General features: G+C 44.2%; 1 protein-coding gene and 1 long non-coding RNA gene across 3 annotated transcripts in view; one reads left to right on the forward strand and one right to left on the reverse strand.

The window, feature by feature from the left end:
- mfn1a (mitofusin 1a) overlaps positions 1-18,156 on the forward strand; it is a 24,026-nt gene continuing 5,870 nt past the window's right edge. Inside the window, exons 1-14 of one of the 2 annotated variants that reach the window (XM_082173995.1) lie at positions 1-1,234; positions 1,341-1,464; positions 10,629-10,764; positions 11,033-11,195; positions 11,984-12,108; positions 12,548-12,656; positions 13,159-13,266; positions 13,856-14,009; positions 14,299-14,366; positions 14,903-15,024; positions 15,224-15,350; positions 15,720-15,824; positions 17,709-17,811; positions 17,925-18,145. In XM_082173995.1, coding sequence (XP_082030121.1) covers positions 1,350-1,464; positions 10,629-10,764; positions 11,033-11,195; positions 11,984-12,108; positions 12,548-12,656; positions 13,159-13,266; positions 13,856-14,009; positions 14,299-14,366; positions 14,903-15,024; positions 15,224-15,350; positions 15,720-15,824; positions 17,709-17,811; positions 17,925-18,145 — 1,656 coding nt within the window. In that variant the 5' untranslated portion in view covers positions 1-1,234; positions 1,341-1,349. Of the gene's footprint in view, positions 1,465-10,628; positions 10,765-11,032; positions 11,196-11,983; positions 12,109-12,547; positions 12,657-13,158; positions 13,267-13,855; positions 14,010-14,298; positions 14,367-14,902; positions 15,025-15,223; positions 15,351-15,719; positions 15,825-17,708; positions 17,812-17,924; positions 18,146-18,156 lie in introns of both variants that reach the window. The other variant, XM_082173994.1, reaches the window with a different exon arrangement.
- LOC309501859 overlaps positions 15,864-18,156 on the reverse strand; it is a 2,793-nt gene continuing 500 nt past the window's right edge. Inside the window, exon 3 of the long non-coding RNA XR_014207004.1 lies at positions 15,864-17,095. This is a non-coding gene — a long non-coding RNA (uncharacterized lncRNA). The remainder of the gene's footprint in view (positions 17,096-18,156) is intronic.

Consider the following 18,156-nt stretch of genomic DNA (forward strand, 5'->3'; position numbering starts at 1 on the left):
TGGAAATCTAACAAATTTAATATGTCAGAAATATGACAAAGATAGTGTTAATTTAGTCTCTATCCTAAATTTGCAAGCAGTGAGAGACCTTTGGGTGTGGCAGAAATGTGCACTGCAGATATGCAAAAATGTACTGGGAAAAATGATGACAGTTGAGATGAAAGTTGCACACTTTCTTGTTGCAAACCACCACACCTCTCTTTTTATCAGTCTTCTGCTCTTGCTTTTTCCTGGCTGAGAGTACAGCATCTGTGTGGTTTTTAGACTAGACCACAACTGGGCATGAAACTAATGAAGCTTTAAAAATGCTGGAGTCTGTGAGCCTAATTAAATGTCAATATTTTCAAAATTCAAACAAGGGATTATTGGCACAGTCTTTTGGAAAATTTCGTTTAACCCTCTGGTGCTCTTCGCGTGTCGGTCAAAAATGACCGAAATGTTTTTTTGTGTGTTTTTTTCCCCCAATCGATAATGTATTTTATTTAATATTTTGTATTTTTAGGGGATTTTATTGTACTAAATTATATTTATGCTGTATTTATAATCCATTGATTCACTTTTTGAGCATAGACCTGAACATTTTTATTTCCAACTTCAACTGTCGTAAATCTTGAATGCTTTAGAGCGCAGGCTTAAGTTTGATCTCTTTTCAAAGACGACACTTGGCAGATTATTGCTTAAACGCAAAAAAGTTTTAAAGTGAACTTAAAAAAGAGTTACAGAATTTTGTGTATTGTTATGATTTTTTATATATATTTCATATATATATTTTCATATATAAATATATATATTTCATACTGTATATATATATTGTATATAAAAATATATATATGATTAAATTAGAACCACTGCTACAAATCATTAAAGTATGCACTGAAAATAAAAAAAAAACATACACTTACTTCATCAAACAACATAGACAATGCTATCTAAATGATTTTGGAAATAGAAGTTTGTAGTTAGAGAAAGGTGAGTGGAAGCTGTCTGCATAATTAAGTCCTGGATAAGAGGATTTGAGGTCACTAGTCCTGTTCTGTAAAGACTTTCTCAGTATTACCAAATCTCATCAGACAATCTCAATATCCTGTACACAGAAAGACTTCTCCGATGGCTAAAGGAGGCCCGTAAAAGATGTTTCAGAGAAGGTTTCATGTCCCTGTTAATGAATATGATCTCTGACCTCATTTGAGAAACGGCACCACTTGAACTTGCTGTAATTCTGTTGTCAGAGCGGGTGAGTACCAAAGCCTCAATATATAGGCTAGCACTATGCTTATATAACATTATGTCACCATGTTTTTAGTCATCTGAACTGTGAATTATACTCACTGTACTTTCAGTGTTAAATCATGGAGCAGGATGATGTTTCGCCACTGCAACACTTTGTGGTGGCAAAGAGGACAATCAGTGCAATGTTTCAACAGCTGTTGGAGTTTGTTAGAGAGGGATCAGATTTTGTAGAGGGTAAGAAGAAATGATTAACTATTGCATTTGTGATTGATATATATATTGCTCTTTTATTGTTTAAATTATATATATTTAGTAATTAGTCTATTTAACAAAAGGGTACCATGGTATTACCATGTTGTTGTTGTTTTAAATTGGAGAACACTAGTGAAAAAACTTCAATCATTACAAATGATAGGATCAGCATATATCAGTTTTCCAAAATCGTAAAACGTAATAAATTCCATTAAATTCGATTTAAAATCCGAGCATTTTACGTGTAGACCATTGTATTCTTTTTGATTTTTTTATAAATATCTATTTAGACTCATAAAATGATTGCAACATGTAAATACTATGGTTTCTTAGTATGCTATTTATTTAGTACCATGATATATATTAAAGACCCATGGTATTTCCATCTTATGGAAGCCGTATGCTAAAATGCAAAGAATTTTTTCACATCAAAACAGTCCAGTCCATACTGTCACGGGTTAGCATGTCCAAGAGAGATGCATGACACAGAATGAACGATAATATAAGACTAACGAGCACAGAGAAGAACATAACACCAATAACATAACTTTAAATAGAGACAAAGGACAGAGAAGAACTGAAGGTTTAAAGGCCCAATGAATTGCCTTGACATAATTTCCACTGAAACGGGAAGACAGGGTGCGACATATCGAACAGCTCCTCCCCTTTTTTACAATACAGATTGTTTCAAAGCAGCTTTACAGTGATAATAGGAAATTAACGCAACAAAGATTGTTTTGGCTGTGCAACAGATCTAGAAGGAACTCATTGTCAAGCTTAAGTACGTTTTTAATTGATTAATTTCTGTTGTAAAAATCATTAGTTATTAACTTAGGGGCCGCTTATACTTTGAATGCGTTTTAATGTGTTTATCACAGCTTGGCCAGAGCCGTTGAGCTCGGTAAAGCTGCAGTTTCCTCCTAATCTCTAACCGTTTCTCCTAATCTCCTCCATATTGTTTTAAAATATAGCATCCTGTACAGAATTCAAATGGGTCCGATACGTTTTCTGCTATGCGCCAAGTCGCGCATATGATCCGCTCTGTACTATCGTGTCTCTGGCCCGGAGCAGACTGTGCGCGCTGCGGCCACTAACGTGAAACCAAACTTCATTCGCCCCAATGGAAAGCATATTTACACTGTCTGAATCGTTCCCTATCCCCTATATAGTGCACTACATCCCATTCACCATGTAGAAAATAGTAAATGTGTGAACAAGTGACCGATTTCAGCCGCAGCCTCAGTTTCTATTTATAATGTAGATTCAGATTCTAGAGAGCATTTGATTGGACAGAAAATCTGATGAGAAGCTGAAGTGCAGAGTGTTCTCTTACGAGAGTACTCTCGTGTTGCGTAAGCTAGCTTACGCTACGGGAAAAACCCTTTTCTCGAGAATACTGAAGCCCAAAAATTATCCTTAATTTTTGCATTAGTTTAAAACGCATTGCTGCATAAGCAGACCTAGGCAGAGCGGCTCGCGCGCCTATTGGTTGCTCAGCAGCAACTGCTGCAACCTATCCAGGACCTGCTCGTGACGAAGCACCAATGAGGGCGCGGGCGCCCGTGCGCGTCACGTCCCGCCAGAATGGGCGTGGCTACAGGCTATAAAAGCAGGCCCGTGAGGTTGTTCTCTGATTTTTTCAACTCTTCAGCGAAGTGGACACTCACCTCGCTGTTCTCCGGAGAAGCTGCGCCGTCGAAGAGCCTTCAGCGGGACGAGCTTCAAGCCGGCCATCTCGCCGCTTCCTCTGCCGTTCCTGCTGCGCTATCCGGCGCCGAATATCCTTTTTCATTACCGCGTGTTACGTTACACACGCTTGCATCTAAAAGAGCGAGGCGTTGTTGCAAATGCCTCTTTTCAAAAAGTGCGGCTCCTGCCGAGCCGATCTCAGCGACGGGGACCGCCACATCCTGTGCGTTTCCTGCCTGGGACAGACACACGCGCTTTCCCTGGGCGGCTGCCCGAAATGTGAAGTGATGTCTATGGCGACCCTGCGGGCTCGCCTAGCATCTTTCAGCGTGGATCCCGCCCCTCCGCTTCTCTCTTCTGGGCCGCGCCGTAAAAAGCGCCGTTCACAGAGAACACCGGAGGCATCTGCCGCGAGCGCTTGCATGCCGGATCTCTCCCCGTGTGCATCGCTCTCTGCATCCCCCACCTCTATCACGGCCGGCCAGCCGCCCGCTGTGGATATCGAGTCGGGGGGAGATGACGCAGAAGGGGACAGCTGCTCTATCTTGGCTTCTGACTGCGAAGGCTGGTCGGGCCATTCCGGACTTCTCCATTCCGGACCCCGCCCCTTCTCTTCAGGAATCGAGCGGTGTGCGGTCTACATTCGACGCCGAGCTTCTTCACCTGCTTACCAAGGCCGTGGAGGACCTCGGCCTCGATTGGTCGCTTCCTGACGAGCCTGCACCCAGCAGGCTGGACGGTTGCTTTCTGCCAGGCCGCCGCTCGACGCCTCACATGAGGCCTGCCCCCTTTCTTCCGGAGCTCCACGAGGAGCTCACTAAGAGCTGGAAGGCGCCATTTTCTGCCAGGCTGCGTTCTACTGTCTCTTCGACGCTCTCTCTAGTAGACGGCGCGAAAGACAAGGGCTACCTCTGCATTCCTCCGGTCGAGGAACCGGTAGCCACGCACCTCTGCCCGCCTTCCGCCGGATGGCAGTCTCATCCTTCACTGCCTTCCAAAGCCTGCAGGACTACTTCGGCTTTGATCGGTCGCGCCTACACCGCCGCCGGTCAAGCCGCGTCCGCACTTCACACGATGGCCGTGCTTCAGGTGTATCAGGCCGACCTTCTCCGTAAAATGGACGAGGCGGGCCCGAACCCTGAGAATTTTAATGACCTCAGGAGCGCGACCGACTTAGCGCTACGAGCCACTAAGTCCGCTGCTCAGGCCATCGGGAGGAATATGGCGTCTCTCACTGTCACCGAGAGACACTTGTGGTTAACGCTGTCCGACATGAAGGAGTCCGACAGAGCCACTTTCCTCGACGCGCCCGTGGCGCCATCTGGTCTCTTCGGCCCGGCTGTCAAGGGGTTTTCGGAACGGTACTCCGAGGTTCAGAAAACCTCCCAGGCTATGCGGCATTTCTTGCCGAATCGCTCCAGTTCCGCTACGGGTCGCTCTAAACAGCCGCCCAACCGGAAATCAGCGCCACAGCCTCCCCCGCCGTCAGCCTCACAGCGCCGTCAGCCGAGGGATTCCCAGCGCTCACGCTCTTCCAGCCGCCACAGACCGCCTCCCCCTCGGGGACCCCGGTCCAAGATTGTGCTGAAGGCAGAGCCCTCAAAGTCTTCCTGACCGCGTTAGGAAGACGAAGATGGTCGAGTCCCGCTGCGGCCGGACCGCCATCAAAATCAGCGCGCCTCGCTCTCACAGTTCCCTCAGCAGAGGTGACTGGAGATGTGTATTTCACAGCCAACGAGCCCGTTACACAACACGCTCGCCTGTACCCAAAGGCCGTTTTTACGGCCGGCCAAATAAATCACAGAAAGAGCATTCTGTCTGTTTATCCGGCTCACGCCGATGGTGTTATATTTATAACACCATCGGCGTGAGCCGGATAAACAGACAGAATGCTCTTTCTGTGATTTATTTGGCCGGCCGTAAAAACGGCCTTTGCCCACTCCACAGTGTTCGCGCCTACATACAAACACGGCCGACTCAGTGACTCACACTCATTCACGGCCCATATCCATAAACTCGGCTCACGCCGTGTGTGTTTTGAATGTGGGAAAGGTGCCCGCTGTACAGCGCTCATCCCTACACACAAACACGGGCTGCTCTGTGATAAGCACTCATTCAGAGCCCCCGTCAATAAACACAAAACGTGTCCCGTGTGTAAATCACCCTCTACCAGACACGAGCTGTGTTATGTGTGTGCGAAGCGCGCGCGCCTCCATGAGCGCGCGCTCTCTCTCAGGCGCTGTGAGATATGTGCCACACACACACAGCGACAACAGCCCGCGCGTTATTCTCCCTCTAGCTTTTCACATAAAGGCATGGAGGGAGCTGCCGGGCGTGTCAGAATGGGTACTGAACACGGTAGAACGAGGCTATTCACTACAGTTCGCTCGCAGACCCCCTCGCTTTCGAGCCAGGGTCGGAACCACGGTGAACAACGAAGTAGCACACCTACTTCGCGCCGAGATTGCGAAACTGTTAGAGAAACGAGCCGTAGAAGCCGTCCCTCACACACTGAGCGAGGCAGGTTTTTACAGCAGATATTTCCTCGTTCCAAAGAAGGATGGCGGTCTCAGACCCATCCTAGATCTCAGACGGCTGAACAGAGCCCTTATGCAGAGATCGTTCAAATGCTCACGACCAGTCAGATTCTCGCGCAAATTCGCCCGAGGGACTGGTTTATCTCTGTGGATCTGAAAGACGCATATTTTCAGATTCAAATAGCGCCCCATCACAGGCCTTTCTTGCGATTCGCCTTCGAGGGGCTGAGCTATCAGTACACCGTCCTGCCGTTCGGTCTGTCCTTAGCACCCCGTACATTCACGAAGTGCATGGATGCAGCGCTCGCTCCCCTGAGACAACGGGGGATGCGAATACTGAACTATCTGGACGACTGGCTTATTCGCACAGGGCTCTATTACTCGACCATTTAAGGGATTTGGGTCTCCAAATCAACTGGACCAAGAGTTTACTGTCTCCCAGCCAGAGAATCTCTTTTCTGGGAACAGACTTAGACTCTGTGTCAATGACAGCGCGGCTGACGTCACAGCGCGCGCTGCAGATTCAGCGCTCAGCTGCAGCTTTCAGGACCGGCAGCATTTTTCCTCTCAAACGTTTTCAGAGGATGCTGGGTCTTATGGCTTCGGCCTCGGCAGTGCTCCAGCTGGGCTTGCTTTTCATGCGCCCGTTGCAGCACTGGCTGAAGACGCGGGTCCCGCTGCGAGCATGGTCCGCTGGCCGCGTTCGCCTCAGGGTAACTCAGAACTGTGTCACAGCACTGAATCCCTGGAAGGCGGCAGACTGGTATCAGTCAGGAGTGGATCTGGGCATGGCTTCGAGACGAAAAGTAATCTCGACAGACGCATCCAACTCAGGTTGGGGCGCCCTCTACGAGGGCAGACCAGTGTTTGGTCTGTGGGCAGCCTCAGAAAGGCGCCTACACATAAACTGTCTGGAGATGAAAGCGGTCGAAAATGCCTTGAGATACTTTCTCCCCCTCCTCAAAGGCCACAACGTTTTGGTCCGCACGGACAACATGTCAGTGGTGTCATACATCAACCGCCAGGGCGGTCTCAGGTCACGGAGCCTTCACAAGCTGGCGGAACGCCTCCTCTTGTGGGCCCATCACAACCTGCGCTCACTGAGAGCATCACATGTCCCGGGCTCCCAAAATGTGGGCCCAGACATGCTGTCCAGGGACAACGTTCCCCCCGGGGAATGGTCCCTGCACCCTCAGATAGCCCAGTTACTATGGGACATCTTCGGCAGAGCGGAGGTCGACCTCTTTGCGTCGACGGAGAACGCGCACTGCCCAGTATTCTTCACGAAACAGAGAGATGCGCTGGCCCACGACTGGCCCAGCCGTCCGCTCTATGCGTTTCCCCCGATCGCGATGTTACCACAGGTAATCAAGCGCATCAGGGAGAGCAAATGCTCTGTGCTCCTCGTGGCGCCGCTCTGGAGGAATCAAGTGTGGTTCTCAGAGCTGATGCAACTGACGAGCACGACCCCGTGGCCGATTCCGGTGAGGAAAGATCTCCTCTCCCAGGCCAGGGGCGCGATCTGGCACCCGCGCCCCGACTTATGGGCCCTGCATGCATGGGCCATCAACGGGTACCCGCTGACCTCCCAGCGGCAGTGTTGAACACAATTACTCAGGCTAGAGCACCCTCTACGAGAAGGCTCTACGCCTCTAAATGGTCAGTGTTTTCTGGCTGGTGCTCGGCCCGAAACTTAGACCCACAGCGCTGTAGCGTTGTAGAGGTTCTCTCCTTTCTGCAAGAGCTTTTGGACGAGGGCAGGTCCCCCTCCACGCTCAAAGTCTATGTGGCGGCCATTGCGGCGTTTACAAAACCTTTGCATGGCCGGTCACTGGGTAGAGACGACCTCATTGTTAGGTTCCTAAGAGGAGCTAGGAGGTTAAATCCTCCTCAGCCCCCTCTGGTTCCAGCCTGGGACCTCTCCTTGGTCCTGGAAGCCATGAAGGGCGAACCCTTTGAACCCCTCCAGTCCGTGGATTTGCGGTATCTTTCACTGAAGACCGCTTTTCTCATGGCTCTCGCTTCAGTTAAGCGAGTGGGTGACCTTCACGCGCTCTCTGTGAGTGTTTCGTGCTTGGAGTTTGGGCCTAATGACTCTAAAGTCATCCTTAAACCGAGGCACGGTTATGTCCCCAAAGTGCTTTCCACTCCGTTCAGATCACAGATCATTTCACTGTCAGCTCTTCCGAGATCTGAGGGCGAGGACGATGTGAATTTTCTCTGCCCCGTCAGGGCGCTGAGAATATATGTTGAACGGTCTGATGCTTTCAGGCAGTCAGAGCAGCTCTTCGTTTCGTTCGGTGGCCGCACTAAGGGCTTAGCCACATCGAAACAGAGCCTGTCCAGATGGATAGTTGACGCTATCGCTATGGCTTATAGGTCTAAGAACCTTCATTGCCCTCTGGGCGTCAGAGCGCACTCCACCAGAGGCATGGCCTCGTCGTGGGCGTGGTCTCGCGGAGTCTCGCTCCATGATATTTGTACGTCGGCGGGCTGGGCCTCTCCGTCTACATTTATCAGGTTTTATAACCTGGAGGTGCCTGCCCTACAGGCTAAACTGTTGTCAGTCTAACATACTAGCTCTGTTCGCTCTCGCTGCAGATCGACTGTGTGTGGTTTGTGTTATACACAGGCTCCAGATCGACAGACCAGGTCTTCCTGTCTGTGATCTTTTTTCACCTGTCCTTCGGGTTCAGGTGGCTGACAGGCAGTGTTTTCATTCTTAGTTCAGCCCACGGATGTACCTGGCTGTTCTATTGTATTAAGCACCCATTCCCACACTCTGGAATGGTTATCTCTCCCTGGGCCCTACCCTCATCGGCCCAGATATTACCACTTACGTTTGTCCCCGGGCACATGCCCTTGGGAACGTGCATGTGGACCTTCTCTAGCACGCACAGCGTTTTACATTGGGTTCCCGTAGCGTAAGCTAGCTTACGCAACACGAGAGTACTCTCGTAAGAGAACGCTCTCGGTTACTAACGTAACCTCGGTTCTCTCTAGATGAGGGAACGAGTGTTGCGTAACCCTGCCGTGCTTGTGCTACTTCTGGTTCGCTTCAGATTGAAAAACCAGAGAACAACCTCACGGGCCTGCTTTTATAGCCTGTAGCCACGCCCATTCTGGCAGGACGTGACGCGCACGGGCGCCCGCGCCCTCATTGGTGCTTTGTCACGAGCAGGTCCTGGATAGGTTGCAGCAGTTGCTGCTGAGCAACCAATAGGCGCGCGAGCCGCTCTGCCTAGGTCTGCTTATGCAGCAATGCGTTTTAAACTAATGCAAAAATGAAGGATAATTTTTTGGCTTCAGTATTCTCGAGAAAAGGGTTTTTCCCGTAGCGTAAGCTAGCTTACGCAACACTCGTTCCCTCATCTAGAGAGAACCGAGGTTACGTTAGTAACCGAGAGCGATTTCACCAAAGTGATTGATCCATATTAGCTGAAGTGAGAGATTGTACGTGTAAGTTTTAAATGCTTATATCTTCTACATGCAAATTGTGTCATTGTTTTGGAGCACACTAGCTTAGATAACAGTAAGGCTAGCATATTTATACTAAAAGCCAAAACACTTCAATTTTGACTTCATGGGGACTTTAAATACAGAAGGGTGATAATCAACAAAACAGGGAACAGGTTTGTAACTAACTGAGGTAAACGTGACACTGAAAACTAAATACTAAACAAGACAGAAACTAAACATGACCGTGACATATACCCCATAATACAAATTTTTTTTTTTAAAAAAGGATATTTGTAATAACTTTGTAAAACACTTTTTTTTTTTTTTTTGTAACTGCAACATCACATTAACAGTATTCAGACCTTTTGCTATGACATTTGGAATTTAGCTCAGGTGTGCACATGTGGCAAAGTCAATTGAACCCATTGGCCTCTCTAATTTATATTGGATGTTTGGAACAACCAGGGCTTTTACTAGAGCTGGACCTCGGACCAAACTGAGCAGTCGGGGGAGAAGGGCCTTGGTGACCAAGAACCCAGTGGTCATTATGGTCGCGGTCCAGAAATCGTGTGGGAGAAACTTTCAGAAGGACAAACATCACTGAAAAACTCCACTGATCTTGGTATTATGTGAGAGTTGCCCGATAGAAACCTATCTATGTGTCCATGACACATGAACCCCACTTGGAACTTCCAAAAAACAAGGTTACACTTACAGAAAGTCGACTAACTATAAGTAACTTTGAAACTACTATGTCAAAAAAACTATGTCAAAACTATGTCAAATGACTCATTAATTTGCAACTAAATGTCAACTTGTTCTCATTGGAGTATTAGTAGACTGTTAATGTTGGGGTTCGGGTTAGTAGAATTAGTTGAAATATTTCCAAAGTTAGTTATATTCAGTAGAATGTCTGTTGGGGACCATCAAAATAAAATATTAAGCAGACAGTCTGTCTACTTATACTCTAATGACTGCTAGTTGACATGTGCTTATAGTTACTAATAGCAAAGTTACTTATAGTTACTAGAATGTCTAATGTGGACCATCAAAATAAAGTGTTAAAAAAGCACCTTAAGGACTTTCAGACTGAGAAACGAGACTCTCTGATCTGATGAATTGCAGTTCCAAGCATCACGTCTGGAGAAAACCAGGCACTGCACAATACCATCCCAATGGTGAAGCATGGTGCTTTTAAACTGGGGGAATGGGGGAAACCTGAATGCAGCACAAAACTATCCTACTAGTACTGAGTTAAGGGCCTGAATACATTTGCAATGTGATATTTCAGGATTAAACAATAAATAATATGCAAAGTTATCACAAAAATCTGTCATTATGGGGTATGGAGCGTAGACTGATGAACTCTCACATAGACCTATCTCTTTATCAGCTGAGTCTGGTCCTGCGCTTTACTGTGTGATGGTATTTGATATGCATGTGTGTGTGTGTGGTGCCCAGAGACGAGGAAGAGTGAGGATCTGGAGCATGTAGCGGAGGAAGAACAGTGTCTGCAGATCCAGGCCTACTCCAGGAAACTAACTGTCATCAAAGATGTGCTGGCCCGCAGACACATGAAGGTGGCCTTCTTCGGCAGGTAACACAACAAGTGGTCTAAACTTACTATGTAAACCAAACAATGACAACAGGCCAGCAGAATGAAATGGATCAATAAAGTTTTTGTTTTAGTTCTTCAGCTGTATGCATTGCTAATTTATACAAATAAGCAAGATGCCAAAAACTGAGTATTTGTGTACAGGGATCGCTCTCTTTTCCCCCTCTCCTCATTCATTTGGGTTTGAGCTACTCTTGAATCAGAGCGTAAATGGAGAGTTTGTTACTGGACGCTATATGTTGTTTCTCAGGACCAGTAATGGAAAGAGTACAGTAATTAATGCCATGCTAAGGGAACGGGTTCTGCCCAGTGGAATCGGCCACACCACAAACTGTTTCCTGAGTGTGGAGGGCACAGATGGGGAACATGCCTACCTTACCACTGAGGACTCTGAAGAGAGGAAGAGCATTGAAGTATGACGCACATATTATGCGGTTCTTTATGTTCGTAAACTGGTGTTCATTTGAGATAATTATTTCACAATATATTTAATGAAATTACTCTTCTTCTTACTGGGACAAACCAGTATTAAAAAAATAAAAATAAAATAAAACTACAGTTTCTTTGATGCTTAAGTTTGTAAAATGGTTGTGAGAAGATATAATCACAATTACTTACAGTTAAAGCTATTGTAGACAATTTTGGAGAGGCTGCAATAGTCACCTCACGTCACCTTCATTTATATAGTGCTTTTTACAATACAGATTGTTTTCAAAGCAGCTTTACAGTGATAATAGGAAATTAATGGAACAAAGATTGTTTTGGCTTTACAGCAGCTCTAAAATAAATTCATTGTCTAGCTTAAGTAAGGTTTTAATTGATTCATTTCCGTTGTAATAATCCTTAGTTATTAACTTAGGGGCCGCTTACACAACAGAAAACTTTTAATGCGTTCTGGCTGTTCATTTACATGACAACAGTGGTTTGGTGGCCTGAGAACGCAAACTTTGAAGTAGGTTTCAAAGTGCAAGTTTTGAAAATGAGTTTTGAAAGCGATACCGTCATGTTTTATCTCACTTCTCAAGAAACTAACTTTATTTTTTACATAATGCAACGTTTCAACAAGAACCACAGGAAAGCTCCTTATGTAATTTTGACATTTTAAAAAGATAAATAACAGGTGTTTCCATATTGTGGTGTGATATGAATATAGTGTGATCTTATATCTTGTTGAAGCTTAAAGTTTGACTTTACCTTACAGACAGTCAATCATCTGGCCCATGCTCTACATATGGACAGGAACCAAGACTCAGGCTGTCTAGTCCGAGTGTTTTGGCCCAAAACTAAGTGTGCCGTGCTGAGAGATGACCTGGTTCTGATGGATAGGTATGGACCCGTCCACACAGGCTACAGGGTTGTCAGAGCTGAATAAAGGTTCAGCAGGATAGTTTGGCACATGAACAACAGACCTGGGCTGCGTTTCTCAAAAGCTTTGTGAGCCTACAGAGATCATAAAACCACTGGCACCAACTTACGATCAACTTAGCTCACAATCATTTTGGGAAACACAACCCTGGAGAATCGCTGCATATACATGCTGAATCTGATTCATGGACTTCTACAAGAAACTCTACAAGGTTTGAGGTGTTGTGTAGGGGGGGCAGGTAAAAGCACTAATGGTTTTGGAAGTGCTGCTCTAGAGATATCATGGGTGGTAACAGCTGACACAAAAAACAGACACCAAATTGCCTGGTCTCAGATTAGCAGTAAAGAACAGAACATTATGTGTAGTTTGATGTAATGTTAATGTCCTCACATTCCTCAGTCCAGGCACAGACGTCACATCAGAGCTGGACAGTTGGATTGACAAGTTCTGTTTAGATGCTGATGTCTTTGTGCTCGTGGCCAACTCTGAGTCCACCATAATGAACACTGTGAGTAGAAACTTAGCACTTTCAGAACTCCATTTACAAAATAAATCTGTGTCATATCTGTTCTCAGTCAATATTAGAGTTTTTCATTTATTGGTATCGGTTAGATATTTAATCCTTCAAACTTCCAATATTTACATGATTCATGCTCATTTAGACTACCTTTGCTGTCAACTTAAGTTTAAAAGCACTAATAATTAAATAAAACTGTTAAATGTCATTTTTAGCAAATCTTAAAATGAAGATCCATTTTTTCATAGTGCACATTACAATGTTGTGATACTTAAACTAACTTGTACAATTTAAAATAATTTGATTTAGCATTTGTGGCAAAAAAAATTCAGATATTATTGTAAAGATAACTAAGTATTGACCAAATTGTAGTATTGCTGCATCTCTATAAGATTTACTTTTATTTAATTACCAAACTTGTCGTATTTTTTTTTCTGCAGTTTTTCATTATTTTCCCTTTTGTTTATTTCAATATTTCACTCTTCTTTGAAAGGAGAAGCACTTTTTCCACAAAGTGAATGAGCGCATATCAAAGCCCAACATTTTCATCCTAAACAATCGCTGGGACGCATCTGTCTTAGAGCCAGAGTATCTGGAAGATGTAAGTTTTATTACCTATATTTATAAGTCTCAAGTGATTCACCATTTGAAACCACCACAGAGATTTGTGAGATTTCTGTAACATTTATCATTCCTCCGTCATCCATTTCAGGTTTATAGGTTCAAGGAAATGAGATTAACAACGCTTAAGTTTCATTAATATGTCCTTCACAAACATAATGCAGTGCTTAACAGTTGAGAAGTTCATGTAGATTAAAGGGATAGTTCACCCAAAAATGAAAAAGATGTTTTGAAGAATACGGGCAACCAAACAGATGATGGGCCCCATTGAATTCCAGTTGTTTTTTCTTTTTTCTTTTCATACTATGGAAGTCTATGGTGCCCATCAACTGTTTGTTCAAAACATCTTTTGTGTTCAGCAGAAGAAAGAAATTTATACAGGTTTGAAACAACTTGAGGGTGAATAAATGATGACAGAATTTACATTTTTGGGTGAACTATCCCTTTAAGAGATGAAAAGATATAAAATTGTATTGAATATGTTTCTGAACTATAAGTTGATTAAAGAAAGTTTAGTTAATGGAGGTGTTTTATTCTGTTCATTTGTTTGTACTTCACTGCCCTTTTAGGTGAGGAAACAGCACATGGATCGCTGTGTCAGTTTCTTAGTGGAGGAGCTGAAGGTAGTGGACCTTCACAAGGCACCTGACCGCATCTTCTTTGTCTCTGCCAAGGAGGTGTTGAGTGCCAGGATCCACCGTGCCCAGGGAATGCCAGAGACTGGTAGGCTCCAGCGCTTTGGGTCACACAGTGCAGAGTCTACTGCTTTTGACACCGTTCTGGAGGGAGACCAGGAAAAACGAGGCCTAGCCAAGTTAAAAACGAGTGTAACAACCATAAAACACTCAGAGGCAGATGCTATTAAATCTTGAAGTGGCCCAATGATTTTGAGAGTGATACTTGAAGTGTGAAAAAAATATGCACAAATGATGCTTCATCGCAAAATGCATCATTTCAGATTTAATTTGTTGGCTGGTAGGAACCAAATGGGGCATATGCTTTTTATTTAAAGGCGGGGCTTTGGCTGAAGGATTCCAAGAGCGACTGATGGAGTTCCAGAGTTTTGAAAGAACATTTGAGGTGAGAATGCTCTCAAACTTTAGTCACTGGCTCCAGGATAATCGTTGTCTGACAACGAGGCTGAAAACAATGAAGATTAAGAGGAGCTTGATGGAAACTGAGTCTTAGCCCTGTCTGTATGCTGTTTAGACTAGATGAGAATTTATGACAGCTTGACGTGGTGACGGTCTCCTTAAGCAAGCTGTTTTTGCGTTGATTCAGGCCATCTGCTGCTGGCTCCCAAATGTGTGAGATACTTGGTGTTCCTCATAGATTCCAGGCAGCCGTTTACCGTAGTGGCCAAGTTAGCGGATTTGAGTAGGTGAGCGTACCTCACATTCTTGGGAACCAGGGATGAAAATTCACAGTAATCTACGATGGCATTAATAGATGGGTCTGTTGTGATTCAGCCATGCAAGCGACCGATGACGAGAGTGAAAAGCATGTTGATGGGTACAGATAAAATCGAACCGTTGGAATCTTGTTTTAATCATGACGTGATCCCTGATAATTGTGGCACAATGACGGCTCAAGAACGCGCTTCATGGATTCCACAGGAATTTATATCCCAGTCTGCTGTGAAGACCAAGTTTGAGCAGCACACAATCAGAGCCTGGCAGATCATTGAGTCGGTCAAGGCTATCATGGATGCCATCAATATTTCTTCAGCAGAAAAGAAGTGAGTTCCAAAACCTTGTCTGCTCTGTAATGGAGCAGGGTAATCCAAGCTCCCAAAGACTATAATTGGTCCCACTATTGAAATGAGACCTGAGATTCTCTCAGCCAGAGTGAAACCATTTGTTCTTTATTATGGTATTCTTTATTGTTGTGTTGAAATGTTATTGTTGTAACCATCGGAGTGTTCTGTAAATCTGTAGAGTGTTCTCACTGGAAGAGCGTGAGGCTCAAATGGACCGGCTAGAGTTTGTGCGAAATCAGCTTAACTTCCTGACCGAGGACATCAAAGACAAGATAAAGGCCATCGGTGATGAAGTGGCTGCCAAGGTAACTTGCATCATTACACCTTAAAAAACATATCATGGCAATCGTATAGTGTTTTTTTAAAATCAATATGGTATAAGATTATCATATTCAAATTCTTGATACTCAAAAACTTGATACATGTGTCAAGTCAAAAGTAATCTAAAAGCAATCAGAATACATTACCTAAAATGAGTAATCAAAATTTCTGCTCAAAATGTATTTTCCTCCTTTTAGGGGACTAATTTCATAATTTGTAAAACTGATGGTACATATCCCTCCAAATTACAGTAGCTGCTAGCCTGTGAAAAAAAAGTTGACAGACTCAGCTAATATTTGATGTTTTCTATGGTGTTAAAAAGGTCCAGTGACTTCTCCCTGCTGTTCTTCTAGGTGTCCAGTGCCTTGGCAGAAGAGATCTGTTGCCTGTCTGTTCTTGTGGATGAATTCTGCACTGATTTTAGCCCTGCCCCAAATGCCTTAGCCCCATACAAAACGGTGAGTTCTGTTAAACTCCTTACAAAAGTTATTTTATTTTAAGTCAGATTAGAAAGAATCATGAAGAGTTAACTTTTTTTTTATGTCTGAAACATGCATCAAAGATACCTAAATACATGAGCTTGGTTAAGCAGTGCATTAGTTGTCATGTTCTGTTCACCGTTCATAAACTCTGAGTGACAGCTTGTCTGTGTGATCAGCGTAACAGGATTGAGGAGCTGGTGTCTTAATGTCCTGCTGGTCGCTGCGCACAGAGAAAGGTTACTTAAAGGGATAGGTCACTTTGAAATAAAATTTTGGTATGTTTTAGCTTACCTCAAGGGCATCAAAGATGTAGGTGTCTTTGTTTCCGTAGTTTCAATTTTGAAATTTTTAGGTCAAACCGTTCTTGTCTGTCAGTCATATAATGCAGGTCTATGGTCACTATCTCAAAGAGCATGCACAGAGAAGTCCAAATTAAACAATTCCCCCATCGTAAGTACACATTAATGTACTAAGACACGAAACGAGCGGTTTGTGTGAGAAAACGAACAGTATTTATATTGTTTTTACCTCTTGTACACAACCACGTCCAAGTGATCTGCTTGCGCAGACAAAGCCAGAACGCGCACACACGTCACACACCAGGAAGTGTGCGCGCCCTCAGATAACTTGGACGTGGTTGTGTAGAGGTAAAAACAATATAAATACTGTTCGTTTTCTCACACAAACCGCTCGTTTCGTGTCTTAGGCCATCAATGTGTACTTACGATGGGGAATTGTTTAATTTGGACTCTGTGCATGCTCTTTGAGACAGTGACCATAGACCTGCATTATATGACTGACAGACAAGAACGGTTTGACCTAAAAATATCAAAATTGAAACTACTGCGGAAACAAAGACACCTACATCTTGGATGCCCTTGAGGTAAGCTAAAACATACCAAAATTTAATTTCAAAGTGAACTATCCCTTTAAGACTAGACACATTGTTCTTTTATCATGAGAATAATCTACAGGTCTTTACACAGTTTTGTGCCATCTTCAAATTCTGTTTAAAGACACAATGGTGCATAAAAGTCATCCTAAAACATGAAAAGTTTATTATTTTATAAATATTATAATAACTCCCGTTTAATTTATTTCAATTATGACAACTCTCTAAATAGTTTTGCCATGTTAATGAACATGGCAATGTTAGTGTATTTAGTCTTGGTGGACCAGACATACATGAACCCCATAGCAGATCTAGGCAGGTGGAGCTGGGGAGGTGGAGGATATCTGATAGCGCTCTGCAGAACTAGCTTACAGCAAACAATGAATCAGACTATTTCAATATTAAGCATGTAAAGCCAGGCTCAGACTACAGAAGTTTTTTAATCTTAACCGATTGTAAAATCTGGTTGCATCATGCACTACAAGATTTGAAAATCGTGGTGCATCACAAGACATTCCCCTGTAGTCAGTAATTTTATGCCTTAAAACTCATCTTTGATCACCAAAATTACATATTTAAATGTTTTTTCCTTGAAAAACATTTCTTCATGCCTTAAACAAGCTAGAATGTAACTACAATCTTGCCTCATTTAGTATACGCGGTTCTATGAATATGCAAATTAGCCCCGCCTCCACTCACTCACACCAGCTCAGAGATCCACTCGTTGACGATCACACGTTGACCTGATTGGTTACAAGGTAGTTTGTGACGTCAGAATTACCAGCGATTTCAAAACGGGTTTTTGTGACTGTCTTTGGTTCACTGCAGTTTTAAGGAGAAAATACTCAGCAATGATGTTGACTTATGAATTTGCACATTTGTCTTAAAGCATATTAAAAACACCACATAGGCATATAAACAACATTAAAAACAGATAGGCTATAGTCATGTCTGTGTGCATTTTACAGAAGCTTATGGCCTACGCAGAGGAGAGAATGGCCAAGAATCTGGACCTGCGCTGTTCCAGCACTATAAACGTCTGTGTGCTGTCGTCTCAGAGAGACATCATGGGTACACACTCATGCACAGTTTTCACTTCAGACATAAAGTCTCCAGTAAACAAGCTTTCCCTGGCAAAAGACACTTTAGCATTGACCGGCGCCCTCCTGTGACTCTCACACTAGACACCCTGCGTCCTCTGCTGCCCCCTGCTGGCCGAGGTCACCTACACCTCCCCCACAGGAGGTTCACCATGACCTATGACCTGAACCTCGCTAGCCTCTGTGAACATTTTGTGGAGGACATCGACTTTCACTTCTCACTGGGTCTAACATCCTTGGTGAATCGTTTCCTGGGGCCTGATAAAGCCAGACAAGCTTTGAGTCTGCTGAACCACAATTTGAAAGTAACTTGATT

Source organism: Leuciscus leuciscus (genome assembly GCF_965113295.1).
Source record: "Leuciscus leuciscus genome assembly, chromosome: 6".
Classification (NCBI taxonomy): domain Eukaryota; kingdom Metazoa; phylum Chordata; class Actinopteri; order Cypriniformes; family Leuciscidae; genus Leuciscus; species Leuciscus leuciscus.